General features: G+C 41.1%; 1 protein-coding gene across 1 annotated transcript; it reads left to right on the top strand.

The window, feature by feature from the left end:
- The first annotated feature begins 1,661 nt into the window (after positions 1 to 1,661).
- Positions 1,662 to 17,804, top strand: VPS37B (VPS37B subunit of ESCRT-I). Its single transcript, XM_088135234.1, has 4 exons — positions 1,662 to 1,795; positions 12,837 to 13,008; positions 14,679 to 14,761; positions 15,215 to 17,804. Exons 1-4 carry the CDS (start codon positions 1,691 to 1,693, stop codon positions 15,686 to 15,688), a joined length of 834 nt encoding a protein of 277 aa, XP_087991360.1. The 5' UTR covers positions 1,662 to 1,690; the 3' UTR covers positions 15,689 to 17,804.
- Positions 17,805 to 19,168: the final 1,364 nt, after the last annotated feature.

Raw genomic sequence — 19,168 nt, 5'->3', positions numbered from 1 at the left:
GATGCAAATCCGCAAAAAATCAGTAAATCAAAGCTGGTCCTTTTAAGCAATTCAGTCCTTTTGAAGCTTTTAAGACGGGATCCTAGTTGCACTGGGCAGCCTCGCCAATTTGCAAAATAAATAAAAATAAAACAAATTAGACTCGTACATCCTTCTAGAAAGGGATTTAGAACCACAAGCGATGGTGAGGTTATTTTATTGCATTCAATGTTTTCATGGTTTATTTATTTATGTATCAGATTGATATAGCCGCCCATCTCACGAATGTGACCTTGGTTGGCGTACAATAAAACAGAACAATTAAAAATAAAACTTTAAAAAACCATTGAGCAATTGAAACATAAATATAATTGAAACCACGGGAGAATGCCTTTAAGATCTTGTAAATGATAAAGCCATTTCCGGGGCTTCCTACTTCCATGGGATTCCCAAGTCTGCTGACAAAACCATGTTTTAAGGGATTTTTTAAGGGTTTATTTATTTATTCGGCCAGGCCTTTGACAAGCATAATCAAACCCCTCTTTTTCTTCATTCCCATCTGAGTTTCCTATCTCTGCCCTCCTTGTTCTTTCTTGTTTCGTGTTGTTTTCTGGTTTGAACGTTTTTAAAAAATTTGCAAACAGCCCAGAGTCGCTGGGAGTCAGGCGGCACGTAAATTTAATAAATCTATTTATGGATTTGACTTGTGTAGCCTCCCATTTCACATAAGTACAGTGACTGTACACCCGTTATTATAAAGGAGAGTCCTTTATTTCAGAAAGCTGTCCTTTAGATTTATTTATTTTTCTTGGCTTTGCTCTTCAATTTTCCTTTGTAAAGCAAAGTTATAAACATCAAATATAAATATACATATACATACATATACATACATACATACACATATACACATATATACATACATACAAAAAATAGATAAAATATTTATTTATCATATTTATATAGCCGCCCATCTCACACAAGGTGACTCTTAAATATTCTAATTATATAATGAATTGTTAAAGTATATTATAATAAAATCATTGTGATTTATTTTATTGTAAGCCATCCAGAGTCACATGGGTACAAGGGACCCTATTTTCTTGGAAAAAAATAAAGAGCAAACCTGAAAAAGGGGCAAATCTGAAAGAGGTTCATAAGGATAAATATATATATATATTTACTTTAACTATATATATTATTTAATATACTTTAACAATTCATTATATAATTAGAATATTTAAGAGTCACCTTGTGTGAGATGGGCGGCTATATAAATATGATAAATAAATATTTTATCTATTTTTTGTACCCCACCCCATGGAGGGGGCTATAATGCAGCAATCAGAAAGTCCTTTTTTACAATAAATCGGGGACAATCAGTACTTTTCGCCTTATTACTGTTTTAAAAAGGCGGGGAAAGCGCTTCGGCTCCGCGTCCCCTCAGAGCGCCTTCAGTTTCCCGCCTGTTTTGATTTTGGGGGGGAGGGGGAGCGTGAGAGGCGTGATGACGTCTCTCCCCCTCCCTCCTCCTCTCGCTTCCTTGCCTACCTGGTGGCGAGAGGAGGGAGGTGGCTTGGAAGAGCGGCGGCGGCACTTCCGGTGGAGCGGCGGGAGGGGCGGGCACAGCTGCCGCCGCTGCCAGCGCAGAGTCGCGGAGGGCGGCGAGCGGGGCGGACGCGGCGGTTTTTTCCTCCTCGGTTCCTCGCCCGACATGGCGGTGGACGCGAGGCGCTTGGAGGGCCTGAGCCTTCACCAGCTCAACGAGCTCCTGGAAGATGAGGAGCAGCTCCAGAACATGGCCCTGGAGATGGAGGAGGTAGGGCGGGCGGCCGAGCGGGCGGCGATCCCTGGGGGAAGGGAGAAGGGGTGGAGTGGGGGTCCCCACGGGGCTGAGGGGGGAGAGTCGGGGGAGGTGGGACCCCAAGAGGGGGGCACGGGGGTGGGAGGTTCCAAAGGGGAGAATTGGGGCGGCGGGGAGAGGTCTCAAGTTAGGAGTTGGAGGGCATCGGAGGTTGGGGGGCGCTGGAGGAGAGGGGCGCTCAAGAGGGACAACTTTTGTTTCCTAGGAAACGGGTGCTTAAGAGTCTTTTTTGTTACTGCCGCTCTGAGCGTGAAGCAACTCACCCCATTGGCGTTCGTGGGTTTCCCAGCCCTCTTGAGCGCTGGTGGCTTTTTGCATCTGGCCAGAATGGGACTTAACAGCTGTTTCCGTCGCCTAAGGGGGAAGGATGGCGTGGGGGAGGGAGCTTCCCGGGAGCTTTCCCTGCTCCAGAGCAAAACTGGGGTCCCAGCTGGGCTTGAAATCTGGAGGCGTTGGGGAGCGCTTTTCCAGACTTAGGTTGGTCTGGAAAGGTGCCACCAAACTCCTGATTTGGGGCTTACCCTACACTAACGCGGCTGTCCTGTAGCCAAACTTGGTTTGGGGGCGCCGGCTCTATTTCCGGGTTTTTTTTTTCTTTTTTGTGCTCAGATTTCTTGATGGGGGAGAAACGTTTTCAGTAAAATTCTGCCTTAATTTGCTCAAAGAAGAGTTCTCAGAAGCCCGAAGACTCGCTTGCTGATTTGGTCATCCATATTTGGTCTAATAATAGCATGGCCTCGTAAAGCTTTCTGCCTACTGCCAGCATAGCTGTTTCCCCTTTCTATTAAGGAAGCTGTGTTGCTTAAGAAGTGAAGGTGCTTGGTGTTCTGAGTTGGACATGGATTGTGCCATTGTGGGAAGATAGTAAAGATATAGTAAAGACAAACACAAACTGGGTAAACAAGCATGTTCATCTTTGGCCATAATAAAGTTTTTTATGATTTTTGAGCAAATAAGCAATTGCACCTGTATGCCGGTTAGCATGTTTTCAGTTGAATCATGTGCGTATCTATTCAGAGGTAAGGCCCTGCTAGTTTTGACAGAGCTTGCTTTGAAATACATTGTGGAAGATTGAGCTGACTTGAGTGCAATTTTGAGTATGGGTTTAGGTGACTGTGCATCAAATTAGAACTTTGTGGTATTGTGGGAATAGGTGAGCGAGGTTGAGAGAGGGCCAGAAGGTTGGCAACCTCCCACGCTGATTTCTAATCATGTAAAAATAAAATGGCTTATTAACAAAAGCACAGGACCTGCCTTTAGGTTCCCTGTCAGTTTAATTGGCTTGACTTATTGAGTTACTTTTGTTTTTGCATTTAGGATGTAATTTCTTGCCCTGTAGACATGGGGTAATTCCTGAAAAGAGGATGGGATCTCCTTATGGCTCTGTGGCCCTTATTGTTTTAGGCATTAGGGGCACTCCTTGAGCAGGACAGCCATCTGGTGGCTCTGTCACAGGGGCGTAGCTTGAATTCATTGTTAATTTCATATTGCTTCAGTAGTAAGTGTAGTCATATCCCTCTGTCCCTTTTCTGTGCTCAGATTACTTGATGGGGAAGAAACATTTTCAGTAAAATCAGCAGATCCCAGCCTCTGATCTGCCCTTGACCATACCCCAACAATAACTACAGTAATCCTAATAGCACTCACAGAGGGTAAGATGGTTGAGTATTCTGTGCTTCTGCTGCGTAATTTGAACCTGGCTCCCAAGGTTTTCTCTAGGATCAGAACTCTTGCTCCACATTGCCTCTGGAGTAGACTGCAATCTAGGATAATGTTCAAAAATGTATTCAGCTCACTTCCTTGAGATAGGAACTACTGAAGCATGAAAAAAAGGCAAAAGTAGTTCCTTGTTCAATTCCTTGCAGATGAAAATAAGTTTCTGAATTTAGCAAACATATGCCTTGCTAATTAATCATACCCACACTTTTGAACTTGTGACTTCACACCTTATCTTGTTCTTGTTGCTTAAAAAATTTTTTTTTTTACTGTTTGAGGTTTGGGCTGCTCACTCTTGAATTATTTTGCATCTGGGAACTTGTATAGCTACCAGTCAAAGAAAGGGCTTCTGTGTCTTTACAAATCTTTCCTGCTTAGCTCTATGGTCTTTTGTTGTCTGGAATTCATAAAGTGAGGGAGGATCTTTAGTTCCTCCTCACTCCTTGGTAACCAGCTAGTACAAAATCTAAAAAGCAGCCTAACAGCAGTAGGAACAGCTGTGGCATAAGTCTGAAAAGACATTTTGTAAACTGTAGAAATCTTCCTATAGCTAAGGTTGTGAAAAAAATTCCGATAATACTCCCTTTGTATTCAGGGCTACGAGGAAACATTGCAACAGGATGAAACTAACATCTGTTTGTGGTTCTTAATTCAAGCAAAAATGAAGTATTTAATAACTTGAAGCCTAGCCTTTTTTGTTCCTTTTACAGCCAGATGTGCTAATTTGATGAAGTGAACCCTGTTTTGTGGGTGATATACTCATTGGAGGTAGGGGGGGAAATCTGGCATGCGGTAGCTTTAAAGAACAGCCTATAGGAAATGCAAATTTCAAAGTACCAGTGACCTTCTGACCAGGTTCCCTTTCAAGGAGACCTATCAGGTTCAATAGGTTGCAGCCTCATGCAGCTGATATTGGCCTATAGGCTTTATTGCATGGTGCAAATTCCTCTAGGCTCTATTTAGTGCTTGTCCTGTCTTGTTAAATGATGCTAATCTGAGGATATAAAAAATTAAATATAATTAAGTGGGAAATCAAGTCTTCTTGACTGTGATGTACTTCAAGTTATTTTGCTGTGTATGCTGGTGTTTGGAGTTACATTTTCAATGTTAATAGTGTGGAATCTCAAGAAGTAAAAGTAATAACCATGGGCTATTTCACTTTTCATTTCCCATTGCGTGTCTCAAATCTGGACCACAGTGGGACCAGTGATGTTTGTTTAGCATAATGCGTATGTGAGGCCATGTGCATGCAAAGCAGTATTTACCACCTGAGGTGGGACTGAAGTGGTCAGAAGGCTTTGGTCAGTAAACACTGGCTATCATTTGAGAATCACTGCTTTATCCCCTGTGCTTCTCTTCAATTGGCAGAGTTACTACTTTCTTAAGTAATTAGCCTGTAATTAGAGACAGATTCTGGAATAAATTAATCATTGGGCTACCCTGCATCAATTTTTCATGCTTTCAGTCACTGGGTTCAGCATTTTTAAACTCTAGAATTACAAAAGAGAGAATTTATTTACCCTTTAAAGTAATTTCCTTCCACCCAAGGGAAGTAAAGAAATACTGTATCTCTTGCTTTGAAAACCCATTTTTAAAATGCTTTTGCTCACTGTTCCTGCAATAAGTTATTACTCTTTGTTTTACTATGTCTCATGAATTTTTTTTGCCGTTTTCCTTCCTTTCACCAAAACTTAGGAGGTTTTTTGCTATTTAAATTAGGTAAAATGATCTACTAAAAGAAATCTTTCTCAGTCAAAGGTCTTGGAAATGCATTTGAGTTGCTATGCTGTTACAGTACAAAGTGGTAGCATTTACAGTATATAACTCCCAAAAACATAACCTGTATTGTATGAAGTCAAGACAGGAGAGGTTTGAAAGGCTCAGGAATGCTCCAATTGATGGGCTTTCATAGACAATCCCTTGCATTCCTCCAAAGTGTGCTGTACTAGAAGAGAAAACAATCTAATAGATACAGAGATTTCTTGGCTCCATTATACTGTTTTCCAACCTCATAGTGAATGTGGTCATGTCCTCTTCTGCCAACATGAAATTAGGTTTTAAGACTACTAATTAACTATGCCAGTAACTACAGGCTGGTTTTCTCTTCTGGTGGTCAGTCAATTAAAGAAAGCCTGTTTCTTACAAATAGTCTGTTCTGTCATCATGGCATAATGATTATGTTTTAATGCACAAAATGAGGGGGGGAGTTCTCTAATGGGGAAGGGGCAGGAGTGACCATGTGATTGGGAAAGAACATGAATCTAGGTCAAATGAAGGGGTATTTCTTTAGAATACCATGACAAGCTTTTATGAAAAATATCCACTGTGTTAATGCAAATCTCTGAAAATCCAGGTCAGATATCTATAGCTTTATGTATGTGATAGTCATTCTTAGTGTGTGAAAATATAAGAAACAGTGAGTAGATTAATGCATTAAGCTAAAATGTAGAGCCAGTTTGGTGTAGTGGTTAAATCACCAGGCTAGAAACCGGGAAACCCTGAGTTCTAGTCTTGCCTTAGGCACAAAGTCTGGGTGACCATGGGCCAGTCACTCACTCTCAGCTCTGGGAAGAAGGCAAGGGCAAACCACTTCCAAAAGTCTTGTCAAGAAAACTGCAGGGACTAGTCCAGGCAGTTGCCAGAGGTCAACACTGACCCAAAGGCATCCCCACACACACCAAAAAAAGCTAAAATGTGGTTTCTTTCATTTTGGCTTAGTGTGTTTGCAAGAGCCCAGCCCTTATGACTTAAAAATCATGGTTGATAATGTATATTGTGCAAACCCAGTTGTGGGTTATTTAGTATATCATAGCTAAACAAATCATGGCTTAGTTTGGTGTATATATGCAGTCTGAAATCTTTAAGTCCCCATTGGATTTGAGTTTTTGAGTGTCTGCAACAAACTTTGTACACCAAGCCTTCTGAAATGGGGGAAAAAAGAACTCTAGATAAAACACTTCTTAGATGAGTGGAATACATTTTATAATGTGATGGAAAAAAAGAAGCTTTCTGTGTCTCAGTCAGTCACCTCCAGATGTGTTAAGATTATTGGTTTCTAATGGGAGTTGGGATCCTACACATCTGGAGGACAATAAGTTAGGGAAGGCTGAATCTTACCTCTCTCCAAGGAGGGATAATTATGTTACTCCCCTGGAATGGTATGCCCTGTTGATACCACTAGATTCTGTGCTTTATGAGATGGAAATAGTTCTCTGAGCAAGGGATATGTTTAATGCATAAAATGTAATTCTTAAAATTGGACTTGTGATAAGTTACATAACAGTGAATTGGTATTCTACTTCCATCTGCCTGGCTTGAATAATGATGCAGATTCACTTTTTTCCCCCTTTCCACTCAGATCTTGGATCTCTCTTCTATTTTGGTGTTGCTAAGCTTTAGTGAGTGATTCATCACTAAATTTTAGCTGGATAATGCATGCAGAATTTGTTCCAGTTACCAAACGTATGATGCATTTTATGCTTTCAACTGAATTAGTTAATTGTCAGGATGTTGGTAGATCAAACTTCTGATAAGGGCATCAATTTATTCACTGCACCATCAACGAATAATGTACTTCCTAACTGTTTTTTGTGATACGAGTTGGTAGGAGTTAAAACTCAGATAAGCATTCTGGTATGACATAATGTATGTACTACATAAAAATATCTTTTTCATAGATTGTGAGCTGTTTTGTTCCAACATAGCAAGTATTCCTTTGAGTATCATGTAATAAACACTCTGTTACTTCCGTGTCCAATAGTAAACTAAAACTGGAGAGGGGGGAAAAAAACTGGGTGTGTATCAATCTGTTGACAAGACCAAAAGAGCTTGGATGTTGAATAGCAGCTCTATAGGGAAAAACACTTAAGTGCTACTGTGCTTTAATTTTCAACCCATTGTACAAAGTGCAATATAGGACTTTATTCTTAGTCATAGTTGCGCACAGGGATCTCAGGATATGGTAGAAAAGTCATGATGGTGTGATCAAAACTCTGCCTGTTTAAACTTCCATCTTAGTTCTGCCCCAAACAGGAGTCATTTTCCATGGGGAGAGGGAGAGGAGATGAGTTTCATGATGTAAAGTTTAAAAGCTGTCCTTGGTTTTGTTTTTGTTTTTCATTAGCTTGACTGATAACAAGGTAATCAGTAATATGATTGGGAAGCAAGATCTAAGTGTTAGAATGAGCAAACTTTAAAACCTCTCTGATATGCCATTATTTGAGACAATTGCAGATTCTCAAGGCTGATTCATTATGTATGTTCTCATTCTAATCTTCTGCAAGTTTGCCATTCACTTCAGTAGTAAATGGGACAATTGGATGAGCAAGAGAACTGCTCCATTTTTAACCTTTAACATGCCATGCTGTCAACATGCTATGCATAGGACAATGAGTCCTTTAGAGGAGAGAGTTAACTTAAGTACCAGGGTAAAAATGAATATAATTATATTACTGTATGCATTTAATGGTATCTTTCAGTTATATTCAGAAAAAGAATCAAACAATTACAATGTAGTAAAAGTGTATTTGTTTCAGTTTGTATGGTTAGATTCAATTATAGAGTTAAAACAGAACATCAGAACTGGGGTTTTGAATTAAAGATATCACAGACAAGACAGTTTTTTGAGATTTTGCTGAAAAATTAATCCGTTCCTCTCTTATATTTTGGAATTGCAATTCCAGAATTCTGGATCCAATACATCTAGGTGGTACTAAACTGGGGAAGATGGGCATAGAAGTTTCTGGGGTGCATTTATGGGCATAATATGAAGGGAGAAGGGAGAAGTTTTTTGAGAGGACCGGGAACCTTCAGATAGTTCTGTGTGATGAAGTGGGAGTATTGAATTTCCCCACAGGGTTTTATTCAAAGACGTGAACAGGAGGAGGTTGGGGCTATGGATGGTTTTGAAGATCAGGAAAAAGAATCTGTACAGGATCCAAAAATGGTTATAAATGTGATCAATAAATTTCCCTCCACTCATACAGGTTAACTAAACTTATCAAGTGTAGAGCAGCCCACATTTGGGTGGTGGTGGTGGTGGTGGAGAACTATTTTTAATTGTTATGTGCAACTTGAGAACTAAGTGTGCAGTTCTGTTATTTGAGGTGAACATGACTTTTGCAATAAAATGCAGGATATAACAAACAGCTGCTATCCTAGTAAAAAGTTGGATCATTTGTTAATCCCCCATTTTAGTGGAAATGTTGAGAGGGTTCCTTATAGCATCAGCAAGAGCAGAGTTGTAATTAGATTTGCCAGATTGTGGTGAGCTGTTGGCTTAGCCTTTTTGAGATATGTGTTTCATAAGGTATTTGTAGTTTTAAGGTTAGTTGTTCCCTAAGGAACAGCTTTGTTTCCCACAATTGAACTAATCTTGCACATGAATCACTATTTTATAGTTATCTGGTAATTTTGTGGGAGGAAAACTGCAATTTTTCCATACTTTGGTTCTCCCCTGTCTCCACTCTTCCATTCCAGACAAAAAAAGAAGCATATGCTTGAATTCAATGCTGAGCTATTTAATAGCTTTATTATTGAGTTATAACCTATAGTGAAAGTACCCAGTTTCTTAACCTGCTCTAAAATACATGTAGGTCAGTGCTCAAAGCAAGCTTATTTTCCCCCAAAATAGCTTACAATGGGAAGGCTTAAAAAATTGCCTTTGTCTGTTTTTATTTCTTTGTTACCGAGAGTTCTGAAACAAAAGTACGGAACCTCAACTATGAGATAGATACTGGCAAATTTAACTGGTTGGGCTTTGAGACATGTTTGCTGATAGGGGTTCCACCAGAATATAGGTAAGTTTGGAACTTGTGGCCAGTAATTGCAGAAATGTAAGTAGGGCTTTCTGGCTAGATGAAGGACCATGTTTTTCTCATATCAGCAATTTAAATCAGACATCTCCAGTTGATTGTCCAGATGTGGTCATGCTGGAGGGACTTGGAAGGCTTAACATTTCAGACTGGAGAACATAAATTTAAAATCTTGAAGGCATCTATATATTTAGGGTGACTGAGATTTAAACTAGACTTGGCATCCCAGAATTCTTTTGGCATATTCTGGTGACATCCTGAAGTCCAATTCAGTTATAAGCTTCTTGGGTGTTTTGGTGCTTCCACCCTTGATGAAAAGTCTGCTTATATAATTAGAAGGAGATATGTGGGTTTTAGCAAATTTGTGCTAGATTTGCACCCTTGATAGAAAGGCATGCTTTTCTATGGTTTAGCCTCTTCCATTGCATTATTATATAGCTTACTGAATTATCTTTTCTGTTTGGAGCATGTGATAATGCCTGCATTTTGTTTGTAGTTTTTCAGCACTCCAGCAGTTTCTGATGTGCTTAGTTTTTCCTTCGGAACTGTGAGGTGGCTGTTATATAAATGCAATTTTTGAAGTTCGACATAAAACTAACGAGAACGTACGTGAGAAAATGGTTGCAAATTTAAATTCACCCCATCCATGAATTCATTGAGTAAGCAACAGGGTCTTGGAGTCAGCTCCCAAATGAAATATAAACTTCTCAGTGAATACTGTAAATGAGTCAGTGCAGTGTAGAGGATAAAGTGTCAAACTAGGACTGAGGAGATCTAGGTTCAAGTCTGTCCTCAGCCATGGAAGCTCTTGGAGTAACTTCAGGGCAGTCATTCTCTCTCGGTCCAGGCTACTTCATAGGATTATCATGGTGGGTGATCCCCATAGAAGCTGCCTTGAACTGCTGGAAGAAAGTTGGGATGTTCAGTAAATCCATTAAATAAATACTGTGTATGTAGAACAGTCTTACCACTGGGTGTTCTGCACAATTCTCAGTCTGTGTTCATAGTAGCTCGGAATACTAGGATTTTAGGCCTTATTAAGGGCGGAGAGCACCAGATTGGGAAGCTGTTTTGACATGTCCTTCAGTCCTGTGCTGTAGCTTGTAAGCTGTGCCTTGAGCTATAAATAAAATGTATTAATTTAGCATGAATTATTGCATGATTGCCATAACTGTGCAAGTCCAACCTTAAGCTTGTGTAACAAAGCCATAAAACATAGTTGCAGAAAGGCTTATTGCATAATTAAGGTTAAAAAGGGAAGTTTTAATTGAATGGAATATAGTTTTGCATCATCTTTTTTCCGCTAATGTGTCCAGTGCTGTTAGTGTTGAGGATGGGTACCTGTTACCTGAGACCTTCTGATATCCTTGATAATTTGTTGTGCCTGTGTGCCAGTGTTGGTAAATTTGATAAAGTGCACAATAAAAGCTGATATCAGATGGATGGTTTTCATCAGCAGTGTGAGAACAAAGTTTTTTTTCTGCAAGTCCCCCTTCTTTTGAAGCTTACGCATGCATGCACTCACATACCCCTACTCAGTGCTGGATGACTTTCTGTGTGGTACAAAAAAGCTGCAGGGGAGTGGGGAGAACGATCTGCATCTCCCCATTTTGTTGGCGCAAGACTCTACTGGATCCAGAAGCTTCCTATTGTGAAAAGTCCACTGTTAGATACAGTTCTGAGTTTTTCAATCTCTTATTCCTTAAGGATTGACTTCTGACAAATGTGATTATTGCAGAAACATCTTTTATCTGTTTGTGGTAGCTAGGTTGGAGTGATTTACTAAGTTAGCTTTCGCTCCCATGGGGAAGCTGCTTGCAGAGATATTGGTTTTGTTATGACTGGGTGGGGTTTATTTGTGGCTGGTTCTGTTCTCTGCACTGAGGTTTGTAGATTGATAGTTGGTGGGTAGACTTTTTCTATGACAGCATATTTCTAATAGAATAATCTCCTTTTTGTGATATGCCAAGTCCCCATGTTGATGTGTTTAGGTGTCCTACAACCTTTTTTTTTTTTTAACAATAGCATTCCCCAGCCATAAACTCCTCCTATTGGGAATATTTTTAATGGATTTTATGATTTTGGTGTTGGTCTGTTTCATTCTAGTGATCATAAATAGTTTGGAATGTTTAAAATAAAGAGACGCATACTTTTAAATACACACACAAATCAAAGTTGTACACTTATTGGTTTCTCAGAACTAAGTGCTATAGTCAGTGGACATTAGTTGAGATTTTTAAAAATGCAACATAATAGATGTACCTGCGAGTGGGAATGTGTGTAATATGAGCTAAATATAACATTTTCATTTATATGACCAAGATAGTAGGCTGATGATGTGGAAAATAAAAAGCAGAAAGATGTGCAGTGAGTCATAGGAAAAGAATTGATAATTGATGTAGAGAACACATTTAGCCTTGCTTTGTTGTTCTTAGATTTTAGTGTGATTATTAAGAGAAGATGTGTAGCAAGCATGTTGGGAATTAGGCTTAAAATCAGTCATTCTCAGGAGTAACAGAAGAGCCTTGTCTAAATTAGTCGAGGATTGATCTGGTCCACTGCCCTGTTTCCCACAATGACCAACCAAGAGTTTCCACCTAATAGTCAAAATTTTTTCAGTAACTCTTTAGCTTATTTTTGGTGGCTCTAAACGGTCTTATATGACTCATCATAATGTGGCTTTTAATATCTTGGGGGATGGTGCTGGCATTTGGTATAAAATGGAAGAAAGTGATTCATTGCGGTACTAAGTGTACTGTTTCTCAGTCTGGAGGAGGAGGGAAGACACCAAATACATGGGGGAAACTCAGGCAGCAGCTGTTCCATGGAGTTGTTATACAGCATTTATAAAGGAACTGGTACCTATTTCATTGCCATCCTTTCCTTCTCATTCCTATCGTTCATGTTAGATTATAAACTGTTGTTTTTTAAAAAGTTACATTGCCTTCAGTGAATGCGTATCCATCCAGTCTCTTCCAGGAGCAGCATTATGCGCATGCTAACTTCTGAGTGCAATAAAGACGCCTTTATCAGATTTGTACAATCAAGGAAACCAGGGGGAACAGAGTCCTGCTGTTCACTCCTGCTGAATGACAGTTCAGATCACACAATTTCCCTTTTGATCCACAGGCTCTCATTATGAGGTCTCATATGAGACAGTACCAAGCCAACTTGCTCAGCTTCCCAAATAGCTCCTCTCTTTGCTTTCTCTCTCCTCCATAAATTAAATTTGGGGGGGCGGGGCAGGGGGAAGAGAGAGCTTGATTTACATTCTGGCTGGGCTTTCAGTCTGTTGGTTTCTTTGAGAGAGGCGGACAATCGGGATCACACACCCCTTTCCTCCCGCTAATTAAAATGAATACCAGAAAGGTGGTTTACTGCTGTGCTTGCTCACCAGAGAGAAATTTAGAAATATTTCACCTCTGTAATGGATTTTATGCCTAACTGTCTGCCTCTTTCTTTTGCAGGCCCAAAACGTTCAGCTTAGCAAAGATATGACTCTCGCCAGTAACCACAGCCTAGCAGAAGGAAACCTCTTATACCAACCAAAATTAGACGCCCTGAAAGCCTCATTAACCCAAAAGTATCAAGAGCTACAGGTTCTCTTCGAAGCGTATCAGATAAAGAAAACCAAGCTAGGTAATATTCAGGAGGAACAAATCCAATTCCCTTCAAGTCTCTTCCTTTCCATAAGGGGCTTGGGATAGCTGGGATGAGCTCCAGATTATTAGGTAATATCAGTACATAGCAAAGAATGGGCTTGATTCAGTCCTCTAATGAGCTGAGCAGTGGTGAATTGAACTAGAGATGTTTAAACTGATTCTTTTCAAGCATGTCGTTCAAAAGAGGTGGCACGTCTCCTTAGCACCTTTTACCCACAAGAGAAAAAGGAGCCTGGTCTCCACTAAGACCTTTCTCGGTGCAATGGTTGGCTGTGGCATCCAAATATAAAGCACCTTTTAATTTAGAACTGAACTAATGCAAATTAATAAAAAATATGACTTATAACGAATTGACAATGTTTGGTAGCCTTAATAGTTAGTAGTTTGTGTTTGGAAAAGTTAAACTTTTCAGCTGCTGGTTGTGGGAATGTTTGGGGAAATGAGCTGTTGATAAGAACAGATATATCCTGCCTGCTGGTGTTCCAGTCCCCAGAGATGGCCACTCCATTTGGAAGGCTGCCATGTTTCCTCGACCAGCCCTCAAAAGCTCTATGGAGTATACTGTCTTGTAATAAAAGCACTGGCGCAGGGCAGTAGAAGTTTCCAACCAGCACACATGTTTTCAGTATTCATTATCACAGAGCAGTAAGGTGGGCTGGCCTTCCTTTCTTTGTATTCCTCCCTGCAGACTTCAAAAGAGTTTAAACTTTTATTTCTTCCTATCCTATTTTGGCCCTAATCAATTGATTGCAAGGATTCACCTCGGTATGTCTGTATGGGTGTGTTTCTACTGCTTTTGTTCTTCTCAACCTTCTGGTATACTGCCTAGGAACTTGCAATTGCGGCAGTGTACAAAATATTGTAAATCAATAAATGTTACAAAGAAGGGAGTGGAGTTGATGGCAAGAGAGTGCAGCAGACCTAAAAATCTGTTAGGGAGTTTGTGGTTGGGGTTATATCTGAATCAAGACATCCCAACTTCGAGGCTCACTTCTCTAAAAAGTGAAGACATCCTCAAGTTAAGCTAAATTCCTCGTTATTACATGCAGTTTTCTTTGAAAATGTATAGAAGGAAGTGTCTGTTTTGCTTCTGTCTAGTCTAGCTTACAGTCTGGAATAGTCACCCATCCAAGAACTAACCAGGCTCAACACTACATAACCACGGAGCCCAGACAAAACTAGCCATGGCTGCAAACTCTTGTAATGTATTGAAACAGAGCTAAAACATCATGTTCCCAAATTAGCAGTTAATGCAACTTTCCCCATAAACATGCATATGATAACTGTGTTAGCTAGTCATTGGCAGGGCCTCATCCATCCTGTGGGTGTTTACCACTTAAGTTTCATTTCCAGAACCAGTATGAAACAAAATATATGCCTAAGGAAGATTAATGTCACAGCCTCCCAGTTTCTAGTCCAGACCTTAACCATTGCACAAAACTGGTTTTCAGTTTGTCAGAATCAAAAACAGTGCAAGCAAATAATCAGTGCTAGTTCTGAACCTAAATGCATTGCACTAGTATTAATGGCTTCTCTTCTGTGCTTTTATTTTTAAATTGTTTTATTCTGTGGTAATCATTCATTTATGAGCTCTGCTTTAATTCATGGCTGTTCCTGTTGTTCCCCCTACCTCTTCCTGGTTTGCAGACAGACAATCCAATAATGCTTCACTGGAGACCCTTCTTGCACTTCTTCAGACAGAAGGGGCCAAAATTGAAGAAGACACTGAGGTAAATAAGAAAAATCTCCTATTGGGTTTGCTGGGATTTTGAAGGAACCATTCTTGTTTCTGAGGTTTCACTGCAGTCTTGCAAAACAAATGGACTCGCCATGAAATACTAGCCAGCTACCATTAACACTGATCATGAGGGCTTGAATTATAAGGTGTCTTTCCCCTTGTGGTTGGATCCCTACCCACCCACCCAAGAATACCGCTGAACTTGGAGCTTTAGAAAGTAGGAAATTGTTAAAGGACCTCAGATGGAGGAGCTGAGAGCTTGTGATTTGAAGCCCATGTGATACGGGATCCAGACCATGGGATACATAAGCGACGAAGTTGCTGTGGGCTAAGTCAGCTCTTCCAAGTTATCTTCTAGCAGCAAGAGACAAAGAGGCCATTAGAAACAGGCTCTTTCTTTCCAGACCGTGTCCCTTCCTAACAATTCATTCCCTCTCTCCAACAGAACATGGCCGAGAAGTTTCTGGATGGTGAAGTTCCACTGGACACCTTCATTGATGAATATCAGAGTCAAAGGAAATTAGCTCACTTGCGGCGGGTAAAAATAGAAAAACTCCAAGAGGTGGTACTGAAAGGACCCCGACGGCCCCCGGTGCCCCCTCAGCCTGTGCTTCAGACTTCAGAGGCAAATACGCCTCCTTCTGTCATGCCTCGCCGTAATCCCCCCCCTCCTCCTCCAGGGTCCGTGGTCCCAGCAGGACGTTTTCCGACTCCTTTTGTGGCGGCGATGAGCGCGGGGCCAGCCCTTCCTTATCCAAGCATTCTGTATCCTCCAATTCCCCCGAGAACAGGAGCTCCACCACCAGGTCAAGGGCCGTTGCCAGGTTACCCAAATCCGTTTGTGCCGCTGTACCCGCCCGCCCTGCCTCAGCGGCCCCCGCCTCGCCTTCCTCCCAACCCCGGTTTTATCATGGAATGAAAATGCCATTGCGTCCTGATTTCTGTACACTGGTGCTGACCTTTTACGATCCTTAAAGCTTGGAAAGTCAACCGAAGTAGTGGGAAATCAACAGCGCTCCGTGCACAAGGGGAACCCTCAACGGATCCTGCAAACGCCACTGGTTTTGATCAATTTTTTAAAAGAGAGAATCAACCTCTCCATCAAGCCCTTTCCTAGATGGGTGTGAAACCCATGTAGAATCGGTGAAATGCTTCCATTATAAACAGAGACTTGCCTCGTTCTTCAGAGGAGATTTGAGCCATGTGGTGGCCTGCTGGCCACTTCCCAGGAGATCTCAGTTCTTTTTACTCCTTGACTTGGGCACGGGAAACAAATTCCAGAAAAGAACCCCGTTCTAATCCCCGAAAGGTTAGCTTTTGAATATATGTTCTGAGAACAAAGTCACACTGAAATGGCAATAAAGGGATTCGTGGTGGTGGCGGTGGTACAAAAAACATGTAGAAACTAGTGAGTTTGTGGTTCTGAGTTAGCAAAACTTTGTATTAGCCCCAGTGGGGGGCAAGTTGTTTGCCCTCTAATGTAATCCCATCCATTTCAGCAACAGGCTGCCAATTTCAGTGGGCGGGTGTGGGAAAAATCAACGACTTGTACATATGAAAACCTCAGGATTTAAAAAACAGCAAATGGGAATTTAAATCTCCGTTCTTGAGGATTAGTCAGGAATACACAATCTGTGCCACTGGAGCAACACCATCATTCTGCTTCTTGTTCCTCTCTTCACCCCACTTCCTTTCATAACTTCTTGCTTGTGGTGAGGGATATGTGTCTCTGACACATTTTCCCAGCCAAGTTCTAGAAAGTCTTGGCCTTTAATGTGTCTGTGTCTTGGGGAGCAAGTTCTGCCAAAAACACTCATGAGCCCAAGCTTGACTTAATGCTTGTTTCTATCTTAGCCAATTAGTTCCTCCAGCTTTATATTCTCATTCCTTAACCCTAAACCAAAGTTATCCTATAACAGGGAACCTCATGTCTGCTTCAGATTGGGTCAAAAAGTCTCTCCCCCCCCCCTTTTGCTGCTTCTTACAAATCTTTTGTGTGCTTCAGAAGTTATACTTTTCCAAAAGACCAGGAATCTCTCAAGATAACAGGACTACTGTTGTTTTTTTAAAAGAAAATAAGATGTGTGTCCCTGAGGTGAAACATTCACACGTTTGGAAAAAAACAGATTGAAAGCAGCATTTCCTATTTAACTAGAGCATCCATCTCTGGGCAAGTGTCTTAACGCATCTCTGGTTGATTTGCAGTATAGTTCCACGTAAGACCTGTTTCTTAAATAGGTTGAGTTTTGTTGATATCACTAACACTTCCCTGAAATCCGTGTTGCCACAATCATGTTCTTGAAGAGAGGGGGCAGCTTCACACTGGAAAGTTATTTGAAGGGAGTGATAACAAGGGGTAGAGGGAGCTGTGAGAAACACAAGTGTGAAGTTGTGAGAACACTGTATCAATTATCAGCTTCTGTTGCCATTTGACTTTCCGCTGGTGCAGAATGTCATCTGATTTATCTTTCTGGAAGAACCCAGAGCAGTGAATCTAGACCTTGATGCATACACTCCAGCGTTTTTCTCCTGCTCGTTACGTTCTGTGACTTCTTAACAGGACTCTCTAGTTCACGTCCTCCTCATGGCGACCAAAGCTAAGCATTTACCATGCTTGCTTAACTAAGCCCTGGGAAATGCGTGTTGCATCATATTTATACCGTTCTAAGCTCTTCCTCTTTCCAAGAGTGACTTAAGAATAACCTTATAAAAAATTTTTAGAGCAAGAGGATCTTTTCTTCAAGCCATAACTTTAGGTTGAAAGATAAAAAATTGAGGTTATACTCTTTTGTCAGTTTTGCCATTGTATACTTGGGATCATCTGCAAAATGCCCCTTTCTCCTTAGGGGCCAGATTTCCTTTTCTTGGGCTAGAATGATCCTTCTGGATACAAAATGTTGAGGTTGGCCGAGGCCGGTAGTTCCAAACCAGTTAGAGCCTGCTGTATGAACTATTTCACCCTGTGGAGATGTGGGCAATTGTGAAAAAAATAGACTAAGGGAAAAGCATTTTTATTTCTTGAAAAGACAGCGAAGGTATACAAGTATTACTCAGCACTTTACACCCATGTGATTCTGTCATGATCTGTAGCACTTATCAGTTTGTTTCTCTCTGACGCTAACTGCGTGTGAGACACGCAAAGCTTCTGAGGCCACGGCTTGTTAACTGGCTTTGCGGATGTGATTCTCTCAAGGGACCTGTTCCTACATGCTCTTCAAAAAGTTGCTCCTTGCAGGACAACCCTCTGAGGCACTCCCGTGCCCTGAGAGATATCCAGTGCTGGAAAAGACGCGTGATTTGCCCTCGGAGGGAATCGTAAGCTTCAGCTTATCTAAAGAACAGCTTTTGGATGCATCTCAACCAGTTGAGTGTCCTTGAGCGGATGAGTCACTCAAATTCCTTTTGGGCCCAGTGGGTGACTTGCAGAAGTCTCGGTTGTGTTAAAGACTCTCGGCAGCTTAAGTCACAAAGATGAGCTTCGATGCCAATTGTATTAGTCTTTCAGCTTGTCATGGCATCGCGCTATGGAGCCAAGGGCGGGCATTAAGGCATCCATTTCTCGGCACTGACATCAGTTATGACTTCCTGCCTTTTTCATTTTTTAATTGAGAAAAAGCGTGGCTCTCAGTGTTGTATGTGATGTGTTTTCTACTCTTCAAGCATTGCAGATTCACAACATAATTGGATGTTGCCCAGATGTTAGAAAAGCAGCCTTAGTTTTAGGAAGAAGCCCCTTGTTGGACACCCTTGCGTAACTGATGCGGCAAAGTATGTTCATAGGTGACTCTGCTCCAGGAAGAGGCCTCAGGTGCTTAATGTTTCATCAGTCATACATTCTCAAGGGCCACATGTACTCAAGTTCATGGCGAGGATGCTTTGCTCCAGTTTTCACGTGTCACCGCTGGCTTTTATTTTGTCGGCAGTGAGAATATCTGAACTCTCCCCAAGAAAAGGAGAATTAAGCCTGTGTATGAATTTCGCAGAGCGTTTTCTTGCTTTCTGAAACATTCTGGGACTCGGATCATCATGTTCTTATTAAGACATAGTCTCCCCCATCTTCCCAAACTCCGTGCTACTAATTTGCCTTCCAAAAAAAAAAAAAATTGTGCAGAGATACTTTGGAAGAGTCTGCTACAGCCATGATGCACATAGATTTTGTACAGTGTACAGCTACACTGGGCGAAGGGCTAACGTGTGCCTTAGAACCACTGCATGAAATTTCTTAGGAAGAAATTCCTTCTGCATTTCCTCTATTTCCCTTTATGCTGAGAATTTAGAAGGAAACTGATGGCGGCATCCCATTGTCTCCTTATGGTAGGAAACACAGATCTTTGGCTGGCAGCAGATTTTTGCTAAAAGGTTTTTTTACCAGAGAAAGAAGGAAGCCTCGTCTCATGGC

This window comes from Python bivittatus, unplaced genomic scaffold (assembly GCF_059951505.1).
Source record: "Python bivittatus isolate LINGU-HERP-01145 unplaced genomic scaffold, Pbiv_v1 ctg000100_np1212, whole genome shotgun sequence".
NCBI lineage: Eukaryota > Metazoa > Chordata > Lepidosauria > Squamata > Pythonidae > Python > Python bivittatus.
The sequence above is the reverse complement of the archived record's forward strand: the minus strand, read 5'-3'. Positions and strand labels throughout refer to the sequence as shown.